Genomic DNA, 22,018 nt, shown 5'->3' on the forward strand with positions numbered 1-22,018 from the left:
ACTGTAGCGCCAGAGTTCCCTCTAGTAAGTACTGTAGGAAACTTTATGTCGCTATCCCAATCAAGGTTAACTTTGATCCCAATCGAACGTTCTTACTGTTCGTGACTCGGTTCGGTGCCAAAGTCGACGCCCTGTCCCATCGTCGAAGCTCCTGTAGACTTCTTAAGAGTCGTCGTCATTGATCAGCCGCCTCACTGGTCGTCCTCATTGACGATGCTTCGGTCTTTCGTCGAGAATGTGTTCCATTCAGTGTGGCTGTGCTTCATCAAATGCTCGCCTGGTTAGGCCTAACTCTCTGCCTCTCCTCAGTGCCACTGGATCAAACTGCCCACCTGACTCTCCTTGGATTGTCAGTCGGTTGCAGTCGTCTTGTCGAGCTGGTGAAGTGCTGCAGGTGCCCCTGAGAACTGCTGCGATAAGGCTGCTGCAAGCCCGGGAAGCCTCGCTCGGTTTACACCAAGGTTGACGGCCACCCTCCCGAGCCTTTCGTGCCACTGCCTCCAGAACTGGGCCCCTGCTGTTCTCGACGCATGTACGACACTGGCTTGCACCACTTTGCTCTTCTCCAACTCCACTGAACGGCTGCCTTTCTCCCTGTGGTCTTTCTCCACGGCTCGATTGGGTCGCGCGCCGCGCGCCCTTCCCCGGCCAATGGTGTGCGCGGACGTGGCAGGAGTGTGCACCATCGGGGAATTTCCGTGCCCCGCACACCATCGCCACATTCCGCCTTTCGGCACACGCCTCGTGCCCCTTTACTCATGACAGACATATCATATGATATAGAATCGCCATACATAGCACCCACAGAGCCACGTACGGTCATTCTGTTCTATTGTAACGAAAAACGTCGCCACAGATGCAGGCAAACCCCGAAAACAGCAACCAGAAACGAGGGTAAAAGCGTGCACGGCGGTGGCCTTGGCAATGCGCGCCGTCAGTATTGTAGCTGTTCACCTTCCCGACGAGGCGTGTCCAATTTAACCAAACGCCGCGTACACGCTGGAAGGGCGGTACTGTATCTGCGCCTCAAACTATCGTCTTTGATAAAGAAAATCCATTATATTTATTTAGTGCACCGAAGTGTTCTGCACACGGATTGACTTTTTTTTTCACGTTTCCGCTAGTGGGCGCACGCTGCACCTTGAATATCGCTGTAAATTTTTTTAGGGCTTACACGAAACCGCATCTCAAAGCGACATATTGTGCCTTCAGCAGTGCAGACACAATCTGCAGTCAGATCGCCCTTGCATTGCTCATAAAACGAGAGCCTGTACAAAGATGCGCATAACGGTCTCAACTTGTTGATTGACAGTTTTAGTTGGGTGTGCGCAATAGCTTGACAGACACCGGCTGCCAGCCTTTCCGCAAGACACTTTTATAAAGTTGACCCTACGTACGCAGCACGGCTGCGGGAGAGAAGTGCGCATGCCCAGTACGTAACGTGTCTATTCCAGGAATGCGCGCGTATGCCCGTAACAAGACGTTGCGTACGTAACGCAACGCTTACTACGTTGCATTCTGGCGAGACCTCGAACAAATCAGAAACGAGAGCACATGATAGCTGCAATGGCTTTCGACGTTGACAGGAACAGTGAAACCGATGCAAGTTGTACTCCAAATTGAAAGGACATGTTTCCACGCCAGACAAGGTACAATCAAGCGGCACGTTCTGGCGTCCTGACGAGTGGGAAGACATAGCTTGGCCTCACAAAAATCCTCAAACAACCGTCTTCGACAAGTTGTGTGGGGGAACGCGTCTTTCTGTCAGGCCTTTCGGCCTGACAGAAAGACAGTAAAAAGAAAGTAAGCTTGGTACGTGCTTTTATTCATGCTGCAACATAACGTGCGTTGAGCGTTGTGCGAGCTTTAACTCCTTGAAAGTGTTGCTTGTAGATCGGAAACTCAAGAATACATTGAATACAACCAGTTGCTGCAGCATACTAAGCCTCATTCATGACTGCGCAGGTTAGGACACTGTGTTCTATCCAGTGTGGCTGTGCCTCATCAAATGCCCTTCTTGCGTAGTCCACACAGCTTCAAAGCTGTGCACGCATAGTAAAGTCGAACGTACACGGCAAGGTCAACGCGCGCAATTAATGCTCCCAGGAACGGCGTTAAAAATGCACACAGCCAACGCCGCAGTCTGACGTCTACGCTGACGGCCGTTACCCTGGCCATCGAGCTCCTGCGCGCAGATCAGAGAGGCCACGTTGTTACTGGGACCTAGTATACTTCTGACGTCTGTGGCGCTGACAAGCACTCAAAAACAATTACATGTCCAATATGACTTGTCTAGTTGAGCAAAACGTTGATAAACTAAAAGCATTGCGCCGCGCTTCGCTTGCAGCGCACGCAACGTATCGTGTTCTGCGCACTCAACATCTGCGTACACCCAACTGAAAGTGCATTCGCAATGGCAGGCTGCGTCCTCAGAGCTATGGCAGATGCTCAACTAAAACTGTCTAATAAGAGGCACACATTGCCCGTGTCCGCAGCTCTATGAATATGGCCCCCTACAAGCGTCTCTTCCAGCCGTGCTTCCAGCACAGAGCCTCTGCGTGAGCGCAACCGAAGATGCTCACATTTTCTCCAACACAAGACTACCAAACACGCAACACATGAGACGGGAAGCGGAGAGGAGGGGAGGAGGCGCTGCTGCCACTGTTGCGCTTGTCACTACAGCGAGCCCCCGCGCCCCGCCAGGCAGCTGTACACGAACTGCGCTGAACGCCAGCCACGCGATGTATATGACACATACGGCGGCGTCTTCTACACGCTAGCCAATCGAAACGCGCTGCAATAGTGACAACTGACTCTTGCAGAAAAGTTAAATCTCATTTTCTGATTCTACCTTCCAAAAGGTGTCAAATGAATTACCGAAAAGAGTCGGTTGCCATGACCCCCTTTTGACTCTTTCCTTTTTTTGTTTAAGAGTGTAGCACTGTTTTGACTACTAATTTTCCTGGGAACGGTGACATGTGCAACAGCACCACGAGCAAACCATTTTGCTAATTCTAGAGAAAATAAGGGTCCGCCGCGCTGGTGTAACGGTTATGGTGCTCGGCTGCTGACCCGAAGGTCGCGGGTTCGACCCCAGCCGCGGCGGTCGCATTTCTGTGGAGGCGTGATGGTAGAGGCCCGTGTACTGTGCGATGTCAGTGCACATTAAAGAACACCAGCGGTCAAAATTTCCGGAGCCCTCCGCTGCGGCGTGCCTCATAATCATATCGTGTGTTTTGGCACGTTAAACGCAGATATCATTATGAGAGAAAATAAGTGAGCGCTCAGCAACAGTAAGTGCTTGTGCCAACTAACATAGTGGTGTTCTAGTTTCTACAGTCTACTAATTCTACTTGATCACTTGAGTTGGTAATGCTGACGTGTTGTTTCTTTTTTTTGTAGTTTTCGAGATTTTACTTAATGCTTGCTTTCGTGATTTACTTTCAAATTGCTGTCTCGTAAATCAGTGTGGTTAAGGTATTGTTCGTGATTCCACGTCCATATTTTGTTCTTGTTCTAAAGCATCGTGTGACTTGTCAGGTAAAATGCTAAATTTCTTTTATCCTGACTGTATCTACGTTGGTGCTTCTCTTGCCGGTTTACTTTACTTTTTTTTCTCTTCAGGTTGAGGGCAATCCTCGGCATCACCAATCACTACATTTTACTATGGCTATAGCGAAAATATTTCTTATTAATACTCCGCAAAGTGCGAAAACTAAACATTCCACAAGGGATCGGCGACAATTCCACCCACGTGCGTTTGCGGGTTGATCGACAGGCTGACCAGCGATGAGGCCCACGCCTGATCGACTGTGAGCCAGGTGCATCGGACCGAAGATGACGTCAAAACATACACTCACTTTAACAAAATAAAATCGCGCCCCGAAATCAGTGATCACAAACAAAGGAGTACTCTAAACGCAAGCAAACCACACTCTGCCGTGACGCAAGAAAAGAACACAACGTGGAATCCACGCTTAAGAAATAACAATTACGTGACACACACGCGAAATCGTGGCAATACAGCGGCATTCCCTACACAGACAGAATATTCGAAAAAGAAACACGTGATGGTTAACCGAGGCAAAGATTGAACGTGATTAAAGCAAGATGGTCCCGACGGAAGGTGCGAGAGCTGTTCAACTTGTAGGCTTATCTGCAGTGTTAATCGAACGTCCGTATGCTGGTGGTTTGCCACCACCGCTGCCGACGATTGGCAGGGACTCGAGTCACATGCCGCTGCTGAAGATGGAGATTTGATTCAAGCCGTGGGTCCAGCTATGGGACCATGCTTCAGCTTCCAGCTACCAGTCTGAGTTTTCGCCTCGCGTGCCACTCGACTCGACAGTGCAACAAAGTGTTCATTCGTTCACTCTCCTTCGGAGTTGTTGTTGTTTATGGTTCTGTGGAGGAAAAGACGCTTATTTCTGCAGCCTTATCGGGAGCACGGCGCATAGTCCTTCCCATGCTCATCCCCGCTCACCCACCACTCTATGTCCCTCTCCCTGTGCGCCAGATGCTGCGAGCGAGAGGAACCGGTCCACCACGCAGGGGCGTAGCCAGGGGGGGGGGCACACCGGGCCCGTGCCCCCCCCCCCCCCGAAAAAAAATTTCTGGCTACGCCCCTGCCACCACGTGAAGGAAGAAGGGGCGTTTCCTCCCCTCCTACTGCACACACAGCTGTGTCACGGCGGTGGAGCTTGTCGAGTATGCACACTTTGAAACCATTGGCATAGCCGGGGGGTGGGGGAGAGAGGGGGGGTCTGAACCCTCTTAAATTTTCTCAATTTTACGTACACGAATTAACGTGTATAAATGATGGCTGACTGCCTCGCGTGCGCATTGCAATGCACTCTGAGTTTTCCCCGAAGTGGGAAATAGTCTGTACATAAGCTGCCAATTTACACCGCGATTCACGACATACCACTGCCTGCCTCAAAAAGAAAAAAAATGCAGCAGGAATATCTGTTGGTACTTTCAGAACAGGCAAGTTGATGAGCCCCAGGCACCCATGTCCTAACTTAGCGCACCAACCTAAAATAGAGGTCAGCCCACGCTCGTGTTCCGACCAAGCTCGGGTGGCGTTAGCAGAAGGTAAACAGGCGACGTCGGGCCAAGCGCGCTGGCCAACTCGCTGCCGACCTGGTCGATGGCCAGTCGCGGGCCGACCTCTTTCTTTGGTTGTATGGCCGACTAGATTGGCCAGCGACTGCTTTCCAACTCGTTGCAAACCGTCAGCCACTGGCCATGTCCCCTTGGGATAAGACTTTTGCCTTAATACAAATTATTTATATGAAGTACACCAATTCAAAGTAGTAGATACACATTTTTTAGCGTAATGCAGGCTTCCATACTGCGGCGTCAACTCGCCATGTCTCAAAAGCAGCATAAACCAAGGATTAACGGGGCTGCTGGTGTGGAGCACAGAAACTATATTAATGTGGCACAATGCCGATCAGCGCTGTGGTGGGGTGCTTCTTCCTAGTCTACGTCCTGATTGTGCGCTGAATTTTCGCCATGTTGGCCCAAGAAACCCAAGTATTCAATGCTAGAATGGTTGAGCAATGTGCAAGCGCAATGCACTTTCAGGGGGAAGAGGGGGTAGAAAATTGTCCCTGACATATCGGCGGCGCGTGTTTATGCATGGCGTGTGCCTAACGCAAAAGCAGAAGCCTGTATGGTGGCTCTGCGTGCCGAACTTCTGCACGCGCTGTGCTTGGTATCACGAAGTTAACATGCAGTACAAAAGCCATGCTCATTATGTGAAGTGGTATTTTGTAAATGTTGTGCAGTACGAAGCAAGGCGTGCGACACGTGTCTTGTTTCGCGCTACACCACCTTAACACTAATCAAAAACCAAGTAGGCGAAAGCCCTATTCCTGCTGTTAAATGCAGCATTGATAAAACTGACCGTCAGCGATCAAAACATGATCTACCTCGTGTTATTCTGGCAAGTGTTGACCAATGTGTATCGCATAAGCCAGGGATCTAAAACAAACGGTTGGAGGCCTACGCGTGACTGCCTTTGTCACAGTTTTTCTTAATAAATATATTCATGAGCTACACAGGCATGATTTGTCTAAAGCATTTTTTTTCCCATAAGAGAACCACTGCGGTCAACATGTATTGATACATAACAGTTGAACAAACTTTCAGAACCGTCGTCCATATTTTAGTCATTTTGGAGGTAGATATGTCATTGGAATCCTTGCGCCAAATCCCCTTCAGAAATGACCCCTTTGTGTAATATGGGAAAGGTCTTTCATATGGCAACGCTAGCTGACATTTTGTACAAACTATTCCTACCCGCCCTCTGCTCTTACCTTCATCACTGTGTCCTGGCTCTTGCGGGAGTAAATCTTTTTTTGTGACTGCGGCTCATTACCTGAGGTGAGTTTGAGACCACTGGCATAAACAGTGAAAGTGGAGTTAGCAAATAAGCGCGCCATACATTTGCTATTTAGTCAGTCGACGAAAACGAAAGGTTATACGGTAAAAAGGTAGTTAATCCCCCCCCCCCCTTAATTCGGAAAATCGGATAATTCGGACGCATTCTCTCCCGGCAAGCTTATGCATTGTTTAATGGTATCAAACTCGGTTAATTCGGATGATCCTCGGAGCGCGCCAAGCATGAAGCGCCACAAATGTTCAACTCAAATGAGGAAAAACGACGTTCGCGAACAACTCAAACGGCCACGGTCCTTCATAAAGGCGTGGTCGCCATCCACGATCTAGCCATAATTGCACTGTTGGTGACAAAGATTCCGACGGCTGCGGCCCACTTGCTTCATCTTTGATTTTACTCGGCGCACGCGAAATGCATGGGTGATATATTTATGATTGCGTCCATAGCGACTACGGGTCAAAGCATCAGTCTCTTCAGAGCTGCGTAGTTGCCATGCATTATTGTGCATTGGTGAGCCAGGTTTATTCAGCAGCGGATGCTGTGCTGAGCAGTTTCGTTTCGACTGTGGGCGCAGGCTGTGCGCATGCCTTCGGAACTGCGTTGACGCTATGATCGTGTCTTAATTTGGCGACCACGCTTTTGTCTACAGTGGATGCGGCACTCAGAAGCTTTGTTTTGACTTCAAGCATTGCGCGCGCAATGTCACGCAACTCGAACATAGTGGAAGCTGTTAAAGGTGAAGAGCTTCAGCCGCAGTCCGCATGCTGGCATAAAATTCGGTTGCGACATTACGATGAATGAACGATGATTTGCCGATCATTTTTCCAGCGCAAAAGTTATCTTTACATGTGCGTGGTGGTGGTGGCGGAATGTAATAAGGGAGGGGGCAGAGCATGTTTTGTGTTAGGACGCAGCTGTCTTGAGCCACGGTCACATTGTGAACGAAGTCGCTAATGAATAAATTTGCGGCATTTACATTGCTCTTATGCCAAGTATGTAGTACCATGAATTTACCTATTCATCAAGAAAATGCAAATGTATTGATGTAATAGACACTTGTTTATTGTTTTCTTAATACTTTCGATAATTCGGCATTCGGTTAACTCGAACATTTTTTCCGCGGTCCCGACATCCCGTATAAAACATATACATAGGACATTTCCCTTGAACGAGTGTTAACATCCGCAGTTTGTCCCTAATATCCATTACAAATCTGCACATTCGGAAATAACGAGAATATATGAGATATCATCTTAGATGCGAATGCATACAAGCGACAGACAAATGTGAATGAGACCCGGCAAGGTTGAGTGGGCGTGAGTGGTAATGAGCGAAGATGGGAGCTAGTAGACGTGTAAACTCGAATATTTATGATTGGGAGTGTACGTCAATATGAATGTCAGGAGCCACCTGTGAGTGTGAGTAGAGCGGAAAGCTTGGCATGTTCATTCATAAGTAAACTCATTTCAAAGGCATGAGTATGAGTGAGTAACGAGGGATGTCAGCAGACAGAGGCAGCAGACAGCAAAGCAGATGACAGCAGAGAGTATGAAATTAACATACGAGTGTAGTAGGTGTGAGTATGAATATGACTGAGTACCCATGGGAGTGAGTGAGTAACCATGCGAGTGACTCGAGTAGACGTGAGTGAACGTGAGTACAAATGGCTGTGAGTAGGCATGAGTATGAACATGAGCACCGATGTGAGTAGGCGTGAGTGAGTACTTACCAGTGTGAGTGGGTGCAAGTATGAACTGAAGGCGAGTGAGTGCCGATGGGTATGAGCAGGTATGAGTATGAACGTGAGCGAGTGCCCATAAGTGTGAGTACAATTCGAGGAGGGTGTCGACTTGGGCTTGTTGGTTTGTCATAATCGTAAACTGTTGCGCGGAAAGACGTAGACGGGGAACACAAAAGACCCGTCTACGTCTTTCCGCGCAACAGTTTACGAGTACAATTCATTATGAACGTGAGTACTTATGAGCGTGAGTGGGCGTGAGTATAAACGTGAGTACTTATGAGCGTAAGTGGGTGTGAGTATGACCGCGAGTGAGCACCAATTGACGAGAGCAGGCGTGAGTATGAACGTGAATGAGTGCCTATGAGTGTGAGTAGGTGTGAGTATGAACATGAGTGACTACCAAAGGCTTTAACTTGGCGTGAGCATGAACGTGAGTGAGTACGTATGAGTGTGAGTGGCATGAGTATGAACCTGAGTGAATGCCTATGATTGTGAGTATGAACGTGAGTGACTACCAATGGGTTAGAGTGGGCATGAGTGTGAACGTGAATGAGTGCCTATGAGTGTGAGTACACGTGAGTGTGAAAGTGAGTGAGTGCCTATGAATGTGAGTACACGTGAGCATGGACATGAGTCAGTGCCTATGAGTGTGAGTAGGCATGAGTATGAAAGCGAGTGAGTGCCTATAAGTGCGAGTAGGCGTGAGTATGAACGTGAGTGAGTTCCTGCAAGTGTGAGTAGACGCAAGTATGAATATGAGTGAGTGTCTATGATAGTGAGTAGGCATGAGTATGAACGTGCGTGAGTGCCTGAGTGTGAGTAGGTGTGAGTATGGATGTGAGTGAGTACCTATGAGTGTATGTAGGCGTGAGTATGAGTGTGAGTAAGTGCGAAGGCGGAAAAAATTGGGGTGAGTGAGTATGAGTGAGTATTATCTTACAGTGCCGACCTATGGTCACAAGGCGTGGGCTCTCGATCTTTTCTTGGTATGGCACAAGCCCACGTTTCGAGCCTCACCGGGTCTGTAGGAACTTTGAAGTTTCTGCGAGTGACCCGCCTCGTTGAACGATCGTGACACCCCTGTGTGTGTGTTGCTACCTCCCTATCTCATTGCTCTCTTCCTTACTTTTCTGTCTCCCCTTCCGCAGTGCAGGCTAGCAATGTTTCTTTTCTGGTTAACCTTTCCGCATCACATTTCTCTCTCTCTTGAAGGCAATTAGTTGCCTTCTCCTTGCAGGATGCGTACCCACTGTTGCGGTTTGGTGCAACACATTTCCGCCCCATCCTAAAGGAGCACTGGTGGAAATCTGTAATGTGCTCTCCTTTGTTGCGGCATGAAAGCGTGTGAAAATATAGAGAAGTCAGCGCTGCTGGCGCAACGCGGAAACAGAAAGCCTGCAAATTGCTAGGGAATCTGCGACAGCTGGCTCACCCACTGTGGGAACTTTCCCTCCCAAGGCCACCTGTGCACACGTGTGCACCACATGTGAGCGAGGGGCCCATGCTTGCGGCAGATGTCGTCTGCTCAGGGGCCACAACTAGCAGCTCGTTTCAATCGCTGTATGGCCTATAATTTGGGCAGTATCTATTAGTAACTGCAGCTAAAATATCTGTCACATCTACCAATTGATGTTACAGACAGAAATCTGAGAAGTTTTACAATGTACGAAGCGGTATCATGATTTTTATGCGTTGCGTCTATAGAAGAGAGAGCATGTAAACGATGGCAACACGCCGAAAGCGTCATCTGTTGTACTGCGGCAAAAACCGCATTTCCTCCGTGACGGCCCCGCCACGGTGGTCGAGTGGTTATGGCGCTCGACTGCTGACCCAAAGGTTGCAGGATCGAATCCCAGCCGCGGCAGCTGCATTTTCGATGGAGGTGAAAACGTTTGAGTCCCGTGTACTTAGATTTAGGTGCACATTAAAGAACACCAGGTGGTCAAAATTTCCGGAGCCCTCCACTTCGGCGTCCCTCATAATCATATCATGGTTTTTGGACGTTAAACCCCAGATATTATTAGATGTATCCTCCGTGACGCTATTGCATCGCCCTTGCACGCTACCGTGGCCTAGAAGATTCTCCGCCTCAAATACTTCTTTCTCCGTGGACAGAGCACACATTGTACAGGTGTCATCGTTTCTGCCTATGGTGTGCTGTGTTTTTTGTGCAATCCTTCCGTTCTGAAAGGACAGTGTTCCTATGAAATTATGCTGGAAACTAGGTTAGAAATTTCCTAGTTTGGTTCCAATATACACAATCTTCTCTGTCATAGCTGAACATATTTCTTTGTGGGGTTTGTGATATTCATACTTGCTGTATATAACAACTGCCTTGTGATCGCTAATACCTGGGCAAAAAGCTATATTTGATACTAAGTGTGGTTCATTGCAAAGTACTAAGTTTAAAATTAAGCTTTCTCGCATAGGTTCCTGTACGTACTGCTGTAGGCCATTCAATCCAAGTAATTCTTCAAGCTCTGTGTGAAGATAGTAAATCATGACACAGTCAGTGACTCTTTGCATTAGTGTTGTTTTTTGGCAGTGATAATTACTGAATGGCCGTGATGGTGCAGGACCTGTAATCACAGGAGTATTATATTGCATGGCCTCAGGGGGCTGTTTGCATGTGAATTATCATGCAAGTCTGATGATTGCCTGATGCTGCTCAAAAAGACATCTAGGGTGAGCACCTCCCTGGCAACTTGCAGGGCTGTCCCACATTGGTGGCTCTTGTCCCGCCAGAGATCTTTGAAAATGTCCCGCACTTCACACTTCATTATTATTGTTCGGCAGTGCCTTGAGTTCAACTGCAGCATCTGGTAACCCCGTTTGGGGATATGTCAGCTGCAAGCACCTTAACGTAAAAAAAAAAATCACAGTTTCTCACCGCAAGGGCGAACCAATTAGTGCAATAGCAACACATTGAAATATTGTAAAATGTAGGGCTAGCGTTAACTCTTTTGGATCTGATCTCGACTAACTGTACAAAACACTGGTTTAAGGGCCACCCTAGGGAGTAAAGCGGTTTTCGTGCTGTCTCTCATCTAAACACAAAGTAAGCAGTGAGAGTGCAGCATGTTTCAGGGTATGGGAGACCAGCGCTGGATACGTGGTGCACCACTAAAGGGGGCCTGGTGGAGAGACGCGGCATAACTCAGCCGCTTGACGAGACGACCAGCCGTCGTATGCCACCGCGGGGGCACATACATGCGTCTTTCCCGTGCTGTTCGTTGGTACAAACAGCTTGAGGAACTATGGCGCAAGTCGATCATTCTGCAATTTGGTTTTGGAAAGATAACTTTTCCTGAAAGCTACTTTCATGAAAAAGCTCTTGAAAATGGAGAGAAGCTCTGCAAAGCGTACTACGTCTACGTATACGGTGTAGAAGAGACGATGCTGTGCCATGACGACTGCCTCGTCATAATTTCCTGGCTGTGTGCTGGGAGTCACGTCAAACTGCATATGCTGGTAAGCCTTCATTGATAATTCTGCTTGCTTGAAATGCGAGCGCTCAACTTAGACAAGGACGTAAAGAAATAACACACGGACGTGTGTTCTTTACGTCCTTGTCTACGTTAAGCGCTCGCATTTCAAGCAAGCAGAATGAATCACCAACTAGCCCAGTCAGCCATTTTGACTTCATTGATAAGTCCATGCCGCATCGATGCCCACTTTTGTAGTAAAAAAAAAAATAGAGGCATGAGGAAACTGCGTCAATTTTTACCCTGAGGATTTGGGGGTTCGCAGTAAATATGCACGCGCAGGTTGATCAAGCAAGCTGCTGCTAGTCTTCAAGGCACGGGCTAGATCCCTGGCCACTACAGCCGCATTTCTGTGGGAGTGAAATGCAAAGAACTTCTGTGTACTTAGATTAGGTGCTCGTTAAAGAACATCAGGTGGTCAGTATTCATCCGCAGTACCCCACAATGGTGTGCCTCATAACCTTGCTTTTACTGGCACATAAAGTATCACAAATTATTAAGGTTTGTCAGGCAGCTTATTTCTAGGCAGGCACAGGCAAGTGAAAAAAGGAAACAATATATTAGGCGAATGAAACAAGTAAAATTTCGAGACATCTGACACTTCTCTAACAAGGCATAAATTCTGATGTCACTTTGCGAAGGCAGCCAGTGCAGAAGAAAACTCTACCGCATCAGCTAACTCCAGCGAGCTAACCTCCAAGTAGTGCCCTGCTTGATTTGTTATAAGAACCCTGTCTGCAGCGCGAAATAAGTTTAATGGAGGCATCTCAGCATTGAGTCTTCATCGTGTGCATACTTTTTTAACACTCCGGTGACCAAGTTGCGCATGCCCCTGCACACATTTCGTATGACAAAGCCAGCTTTCCTTCCATGTAACTGTTTTCAGATAACATAACCTACTTGCCCATTCGTCCACCTGATGCGGTGGCATCAAAAGGGGTTTGGCAGTGGTGCTCAGATGAAGAAATTGTTACATATGCTATATACTGCACATTACACTAGTTTTATTCCTGACAAAACTCCGGCTACAGATTCTGCTATTTCGGCCTGGCTACCACTGCTGGCCATCTTCACTATCAAATAAATCAAGTAGGTATGCAAAATTCGCTTTAGAAACCAGTACGACACCGCTGGACAGAACGGCTTGAGCAGAACCTTCTCATCTTGCCTGACTACCTAGATCCATTGCCATCTCCGTTCTTGTTGGTAGCGTTTAGAAGGAAAGACATTTTAGGATACATCCTCTCTCATTCCTGCATAGCTGTGGCGCTTGAATACTCAACAGTACCGCCACCCTCCTTTGTTTTCCTTCAGCGTTCTGCGCCCACATCGCCTTCTACCAGTGTCCACTCTCGTCCGCGGGAGCGGCTGAGATATGCAAGGGCAGCGTAGCACGCACCGTCAAAACTTCAGTGCTGGTTCCCTATACGAGCTGTCTACTGACGCCTGCCGAGATAGCACGCGCATCAGCACTCGTGGCAGCCTCCTTTTGATCAACGTTCGCAGTTGCTGCTTGAGTGATGCAGTCCCCCACCGGTGCCCCCTCATATTCCTTTGCCTGCCGAAACACGGGCGAGGCATTTCATGTCTGCTTGAGGAGCCATCAGCAGCAGGCTTCGCAGCGATGTTATTGCATGTGCCCTTTTTCTTGTGAAGATGGCTGACTCATTCATCGGCTTCAGCTGCATTCATCCCCATTCCTTGCGCACTTTTACTCGCATGTAGAACATGTCATCGATTTTGACTTTATGCGGAACATGAAAGCGATGGCAAAAATTCGCCAAGGGTGTACATATAATTTTTATCGCAATAAAAGTCAGGTGGCAGCGCAGTTCAGTGTGGAAGCAAATGCTTCTGATGCCAACAGTGTGCACCGTCCCACTGTGCTTCCTAATGTGAAAATCCTAATGCACATCTAGACCAGGGGTTCCTAAACTTTCTGGCCTTGGGGGAACCCCAACGGCTTTTCGAGAGTGCTGCGGAACTCCTAACTTATTCTTTAGCATAAAGACAATCGAAAGTGGGAAGGTGGGTTTCATAACATCTCTCGACGCGCCCAACCACAGTATTAACACTGCCCATGTTGGCCTGTTCTCTTTTCTTTAACATCGAAGGCCATCGCCGTTGACGTAGAACCCCTGGTAATACATAGACTTGCGATCCTCCCCCCGCCGCTCCACGAGTCGCATAAAGCGCCCGCCAACCATACACTGCATGCTTCATGCACTGCTCAGCGTAAGCAATCTGTTCACACACACGAAGTGCTGGACAAACATAGGCCTGTTTTATTTTTTGCGAATCAAAAGGAGGCATGCCAGTCACACAGTGAAACGGCCGTCGACCGATACACCGGTCATAAAGCTAAGCTTCAAATGCTTGTGTAGCTCACAGCCATCATGAAGCGACGCCTGTTGTGCATATCAAAGCACTTGTTGCGCGTTTTGATTACAAAACCATCATAGAGCAGTAACAAATTACCGTGTATGAAAACTGTCTCACGTGAATGTCGACGCGCCATGAGCTACGAATGAAGCGACGAGGTGCCTGTTAATGTCCTTTGAACTGGTTTGAACACTCACGAGCATGAATTACCAGCGCTTCATGTGTTCTGTCACCACGGGTCCGCATATAGTGCAAGTTTCATGGCACGCACTAGACGATGAGTCTTTAGTGGTGCTACAACATGGGTCTCTCGCTTCTCGCAGACACCCGATGTGCGGATGCGGCATACGATGGCTTTGTTAAATGCAAAATGCAATGCAAATTTGCTTGTTTAAATAAATTAGTTGCTAATGGGGGTAAAACGGGAGTGGGTTGCATTTGCTCTGGCTGCTCGCGGAACCCTAAAATGTCCTTCACGGAACCCCTGGGTTCTACAGAACCCAGCTTGAGAGCACATGGTCTTGACCAAGGTATGTTGTGTCAGCAGGCCAACGCTTTCCACATCTCATGGAGGTTTGAACTAAATCCAGTAGGTTTAGATAAATTTCTAAACAGTAGAACAGACTTTAAAAGGAGCAGTGGGCTACATATCTCACTAGCTTGGACTCAAATGCAATTCGCGCTCCTCGATCACGTTTGCTGGGCAGCAAAAACCAGTGTAGCCCTGGACCTGGGGCACCACCCGGTTTGCTTTTCTCTTTACCTCAGTCCCTAAAACAAAGTTTCTTCTTCCCAAATTGGGCATTGGGCCCCTGGAACGGTTGAACACCAGTATTAAGAAAATTGGTAACGAGTGGATACTAAGGCGTAGCGCTCACCGTGCTGTGCTAACCTCCCCCGTTCAGCCTGTCCGGCCTGTTAGTCAGCACCCTACGTGCATCTTAAGTGCTGTGATTTTCTCACCTTAGTTCCTGGTATTTTCGTATCAGTAAACACAAGCAGTTTACATTTTCATTTATGATGTGGGAGTATACTGCAATAGGATGTGCCTTGTGACTGGGCGTATGTGTACGTGCGGTGTCTTAGATGTGAAGGAAATGCAGGTCAGCAGGTACGTGCTGGAAGTGGAGTGCTGGGATGGAGGCACACCCCCGTTATCTTCTCAAGCCCTAGTGCACGTGGAGGTTCTAGACGTCAATGATCATCCGCCACGTTTTGACCAGAGCAACTACACGGCCGTGGTTCACGAGGGTCGCCAGGCTGGCTGGACGGTGCTGCGTTTCTTGCTCAGTGACGCCGACTCACCGGTCCACGGACCACCGTTCCGGCTGCAAGTGGAGGAGACCTCGTTTTTCCGCATCGAGGGCTACGAGTTGCAACTGGCCCGGCCACTTCCCCCCCAGTCGCGCCATGAGTTGCGTGTGCAGGCCTACGACTCGGGCAGCCCACCTTTGGCAGCGGAGGCGCACGTCACTGTGTTGGCCATCAAGAAGAGTCGCTTCAGGCCTCAGGTGCAGCCCCTGAACGTGCTCGTCTGCTCCTACTTGGACGACTTCCCTGGAGGGCTGCTGGGCACAGTGCATGCCACGGACGAGGACCCGTACGACCGTGTCAGCCTGTCCCTGTCTGGGCCACATGCTTCGCTGTTTGTGCTTGACCGGGATGATGGAACCTTACGTGCACTACCAGGCCTCGATGCAGGCAGCTACGTGCTCAATGTCACTGCTTCAGACAGCAGCACCCCTCCGACACATGCACCAGTGACGGTGCATGTAGTGGCTGTGTCCGAGGAGCTGCTCAAGGCTACCGTGGCACTGCGTCTCACAGGAACCACAAGTGCACGTTTTGTGGCCGCAGACCGGCGGCTGCTGCTTCGTGCTGTGCGGACAGCCCTGGGTGTTCGCCTGAGAGACTTGGTGGTACGTTCTCTTTGTGCATTAGATTCTCCCATTTTGTTTGAATGAGGATGACTTGTGTGGGTTACGTATAGGCGAACATTTTTGTGCATCTTCAATACATTAGCATCAGTTAGCCAAATTGCAAAGCGAACGTGGCACGTCTTTCAAGTGCATCCACATCTATGGTGCATTATTTTTATCCGCTCATGCCAAACTGATCTGTTTATCCACTTATTCTTCCCAAGGCAACAAGAAACTGGAACACCTTGAGGCCAGCAGTTTTTGAAAGGGCTGACACATCTTTGTTTACTGTAGTCACTGGTAATAGAACATTGCAATTTTGTTGTAATGGTTGTGTTCTATACACCAGAGCACAGTGAAATAAAAAAGCACTGCCATGTTGCAGATCACATCATCCATTGCAGTATACCTGGGCTGGCACACCAGGAGATGCAGTGCAGGCAAAAATGAAACGTAGGAAGTTATATGATATTTTGAGTAACCAAATGCATGCATTGCATTTTTCTCTAGCCTGTAATTTTCTCTCTCTATGTTCATTGAAACATGAAGACAACATGCGAGTTCATAATGAGCACACTAGAGTTCAGTGCAGACTGTGGAAGTTGACACAGAAGCAAATTGTAAGCTATGAAAATTGTGCAAAACATGGACCATAATATTCCTTAATATTCTGCCGTGCACCCTGTGTACTTGGCCATGCAGGTGTAATATATTATTGCAGGTGATGTGATTGAGCTTTGTGAAAACGTAACTTTTAAAAAATGCATCGGCAATAGTGTTTGCTATGCAATGATTGGTGGAGTGTTATGCCAGAAGCACTCATGCAGTCATGTGCTTACGCTTGGAGGAGAGCCTCTAGGATTGTTGAGGCTTGTTAAGGCTTGTTGCAAGGGACTAAGGACGCCTCTCTAATTCTTAGACTCACTTGTCCCTATAGTCGGTGACAGCCTAAGAATAAATATAAGCTCCGCCCACTAGGCCGCATTGCTCATATTTTGCAAGCCTCCGCGCTACAAACCAAGTAGTTCCCAAAGAATAGCAATAATTTTCACTCATATAAACCCTATTTTGCAATACTGCACTGATATTGAAATAAAGAAAGCAAGGCTGGATAAAATAAATTGTGAAGGCACGGAGTTCAGCGTCAGCATAACAATATATGTGTTGTTTAAATCGCACTCCCCACCGCGTTCATCTCGGAGTCTATACGAAGATGTAATGTACATCTCAAAGGTGATGTTTCTGAGCAGTACCTATTAGGGTATTAAAACAAAGAATGCCAGATTTAACATAAAACTTAAGATAAAGGAATCGTTATTTTACGGTTTCACAGAACAAAACAGGGACATTAATCACATTTATTAAGGTCATTTGTCATTTTTTTGCGATACTCTCACCGCCAGTTTTCGTCACTGTCTGCTGTAACTATGGCAACTCTGACAATGCGAAGTATGGCGAAGTGGTCTGAGATCGTCTTTGTGAATTTCGACTCTTTGTGTTGCCGTAAATACCGCACTGCGTCTCTAGTCGCCGTGATTGTCATCGTGTTTGAGGAAAACGCCAAGGCTTCATTTGACGTCTTGTTTCAACGAAATAAAAGCATGTTGCACACATGGCGTTTAACTGTGGGGGCCATTGCATGCGTTGCCGTTACGTTCACGCCAAGGAGGTGTACGTGGCTAAATTGGCATTGACTAAAAGCTTTTTACGTGGGATTGTTTCTTGCTTCGACAACTTGCACTGGCACTGCCATTACCCCTTAAGCCCTTGAACGTTCAAGTTTTTAGTTAATTTATTATTAATTTATTACATATCTGCGTCGCCCCAGTGGGCATTACAGCAGGGGAGCCCACTTTTGCTAGAAGAGGGACCCCTACCTTCTATATATGAGTGTGTCTGTGCGAAGGCATATATATGTATACGTAGATTGTGAAGAGGCTGTCATCGGTTGCCGTAAGACAGAGAGGAAAAGGATACACGCTTCTCAAAAGACAGTTTATTTGTCAACGCTTCGATCGGAGACCGATATTTATCAAGGGAAAACTTACGAGGCTTCGATGTGCTTTTATACCATCGTCCTCTGTGCAGGTAGGGCGACAAAACAAAATAAATAATAATAAATGTAGAAATGAAAAAATCAGTAGCCAAAAGACCACATATACACTCGGACATGGAAAAAGCACGTGCATCCTCGAAGAAGAAAAAGGAAAACATATAGATGTCTATATGGATAATCTCGGTGAACACAATCAGTAAGTACATTCCTTTCGTACATTGTGAAGCCCCACCTCTACAGCTCCCCCCTCCTCATTTGTGAGGGGGTGACACAGTGAGGGGGTGAGGCTTCACAAGAAGGGATAAGCGCTTAAAAAAAAGGGTCTATGCATTATAAGCTTCACGAGTTTAATATTAACAAATTATCACTGCGTAGTACATGCACACAATACACGCGAAATGCTAAAAAAAACACGTTAGACAAAAACAAGAATTCCAAATATGATATCGTGAAGTATGATGCAACGCCATTAAAAACAAAAGCTTTTTTTCACTCAATAATAGTTTTAGCGGCATCACTTCAGTTACGATTACGATCCATGCAATCGATGGGTCACAGTGAGCGCATCATTTCACGGTTTGTACACAACAATTACCTCGCACGGCGTTTCTCATTGCAAGGCGTTCGTGCATCGAGCGCGACACTTGCGCGACGGGCACTTCAACCTAGCACATCATTCTGGGCTGGTGGAACTAAATTTCGTTGAGACGATGGAACTGTGCCAATAGGCACACGTCACATAATCACAAACGCAGCAGATGACCACACTTCTTATAAATCCCACACCACTGCATATTCTCCACACCTCGTTTGTTTACTTTCGCATTGTGTTGCGCTAACGGGCTATGTTGGTCGCTTTCTTTCTCGCCTTGTCCGCACATACGTCACTTATATAGGCGCACAGCACGGCACATATCACAATAGATCACCAAGATTCCCACGTTGCAAGCTCCAAGCAACACACACGCGCGCACACGTGGCAACACTAATGCCATGGCTTTTGCGGGCGGTAAATCGTACACAGACGCGCACATTCCGAATTCACTTTCACCTCACTGCACACGAATCAACGCGACGACAATCGTCGATGTGGTGACCCTCAGGCGATATGCTTGATGCATCCAAACGATGAAGGGAACATACGCCGTGTTGCAACTTGACGCTGCCGAAGCGACGGAACGCGCTAAAGCGTTGTAAAACACTCCGAGGTGCTGCCGCTTCGGTGCACTTCAAACGCGGCACAAGCTTCTACTGCATCGGATGACGATCGGCGAGGACGATGCTGGGTACGTGCGAACAACAGTAGGAAATAGCTTCTTCTGGAAGAAACAAACACCGTAGAAAATTCGAAATGACGGATCTTGGTGTCGGTGCAGCGGTACCTCGCCTCTCGTCGCGAACGGCGCCATGTTGCATTTTTCATTGGTTCATCTTAACCGTTACGTCATTGTAAAGAGCAGCCGTAGTTGGACGCGCATAATACAAATGGACAGCGGTACAGTTTACTTTTTATTCTTAGCTTGTCACCGACTATAGGTACTTTTATCATTATGTTGCGCTGTAATAGCACTGTTCCACGCTAAGTTTTTAGCAAAGAAAGAAGGGACAAGTGCTGTACCACTTGTGCTTCACTTGTGCTTTCTTCATGGCATGTAATAGTGCCGGCCACAGCAAAACATAAGGTTGTGCCGTCGTCACCATGACTACGGCCACTGCAGAGCCTCTCCCCTGTTTCTACAATCCTGTGCTTGCTGCAGCCATGTTATCCTCCCCGTGCCTTCTGAGTCTGTCCCTTCTAATGAGACCCTCTTGCTTTCTTGCTACATGCCCTGCCCGCCCATGCCTATCTTTTAGTTCGGCTAAGATGTCCTTAACACAAAACCCACTCTGCTCTCTTCTTGTCCCTTAAGGTTAGACCTGTAATTTTTTGTTCCATGGCTCACTGTGTCATCTCCAATTTAAGTTGAACCCCTTTCACCAGCCTCCAAGTTTCTACCCCGTAGGTAAGTACTGGTAAGATGCAGCTGTTATATACACTCTAGAAAAAGATGGAATAGAATTTTTGGCCCACAACAATCACCTGGCTTGCTTGCGTTGCCTTTCCTGAAAACTCGCCTCTTTCCTATGAAGAATAATGCCATGTCGTGCATGTTCTTCATGACCTGGTGGGCACGCACGAGAAGTGGCCATTGTTGTTGTGGGACTTTTTACTCGCTCGAGTATACCTTTCCCCCGAGGGACATTGGCATGCCATGATCTGAGAATGCCTGCCAAGTGTGCTCATTGTTATTCTCATGGTTCAGATCTGCACTCACCAAGCAGACTTATTCCTCAACCACTTCCAAGTGAATCCAACAGTGCCTGTCGCAAAGCTTTGTTCTGTTCTAAGACACATTTCTTTAGTTTTAAGTATGCATTAGTTTAGGGCTGTTGCATATTTATTTCCAGACCCATCGTTTTGCTTTCCCTGTCCAGTTCAGTAATCACGCTTTGCAATTCGTCACCTGAGAAGCCACCACGGTGGCTTGCTTCTCCGAACTCACTCTGCTCGCAGTGTTTCAGATGCTGCCGCCACAGCTTTCACCTTACAGAACCGCATGAACTAGTGTCAACAAATAGCTCGGAAAACACAGTGAGCCACAGCTCGCTACACTCACAGACTGACAACGTGAACATTTGCAGAAGAAATGCTGTTCCCTCTACCGTTGCATCATAAATGTAACAAGTATAAACATAAACGTATCATAAACGTAACATAAACGTAACACCCTTACAAGGGTGGTGCCATCAAGTTTTGAGGCTATGAAAAGCCTGCTGTAGGCTTCCTCTGTATGCAAGGACACTCAGCATCAAGTGTTGGACAAATCAAACGTTTAGAATATATTTAAATTTACATCGTCATGTGAAACTGTGAAGGCGACTTTAGCGAATGTTCGTTTGTTTGCACACTTCTTTCCTTTAGCATACAGGGTTACCGTAGCCGTAAACGTAAGACCGGATAGGTGGGGCCACCTGGCGGTGCTAAGACGAACCAGGCAAGCACAGAACTGTTGTTGCAGATATCTAATGTATTCTGCTTCTCTGCTGGTATAAATTCTCGGCAGTGATGTAGTTCCGAGTGCGTTCCCTTTTTAAATATTTTTTTCACCACAGTCACTCAGCGAAAACAAAGAAACGCACCTATAATTGTGGTTGCACGAAGTGTCACAAGATGTCGATACCATCGACCACTAGCCCGGTACTCTACGAAGATCTCTGCGTACACCGGAATTCCATTCATGCTAATATTCTCTTAGAGAATTTTACCGAGTTTTGAACGCATCCGGTGGGTTGCTAGCGTGTGTGTGCAAGAGCAGACGATGCAGCACTGCGTGCGTCACAGCGTTGTGGGCCCACGTGTTCAAGCCTCTTACACAGTGACGTCACTGTCCAACTCAGCGCCCAGAAACCAAAACCGAAAGTCGTTCATATTGCCGCGCGTTTTATTTTTCAGGAGTTGAAGCTTCACCCACAGACTGTGGGCAGCGCTGCGATGTGTATAAGAAGCTTCGCGATTGTTTTAGAATGTTCCGTTAAGATTGCGCGCCGCACGCGAATGTTCCAGCTTTGTCGAGAGATAACGCTGCCACCAGTGATATCGCTGGAAAGTTCGATAGCGCCTGTATAAAAGCCGACGCACTTGACCGCTTGTCAGTTGATCGACGGACGCCGCTTTGTTCGCCGCAATCCGTGCTCATTGTGCATCGCTTGTAATGTGACTATTTCGTTTCTTGGCACAAGTTCGCCAAATAAGACTCGTTCTTGTCCTGCTGACTTCTGCCTTCGTCCACGTCACGACCACGTGACATATGGTGGAGGTGCTGCTTCGCTCATGTTCCGGCCTCCCCCGTCAGGCCGTGAACCCAGTCCGGACCGCAACGAAGACATCGACGCCTACCCCAAGCAGCGAGCAAGCCGCAGGAAACAAGGACTACCTCCAGATTACGAGCCTTTACCCGACAAGACCAGGAAGACCCCGACCATGACCAC

At 47.8% G+C, this 22,018-nt stretch overlaps 1 protein-coding gene across 1 annotated transcript in view; it reads left to right on the plus strand.

Annotated features, from left to right (window-relative positions):
• LOC119382356 (fat-like cadherin-related tumor suppressor homolog) overlaps nt 1–22,018 on the plus strand; it is a 912,235-nt gene that overhangs the window by 642,866 nt on the left and 247,351 nt on the right. Inside the window, 1 exon segment of the mRNA XM_049412132.1 lies at nt 15,118–15,933. Within this exon segment, the coding sequence (XP_049268089.1) occupies nt 15,118–15,933 (816 nt within the window).

The sequence above is a fragment of the Rhipicephalus sanguineus genome, chromosome 2 (genome assembly GCF_013339695.2).
Source record: "Rhipicephalus sanguineus isolate Rsan-2018 chromosome 2, BIME_Rsan_1.4, whole genome shotgun sequence".
NCBI lineage: Eukaryota > Metazoa > Arthropoda > Arachnida > Ixodida > Ixodidae > Rhipicephalus > Rhipicephalus sanguineus.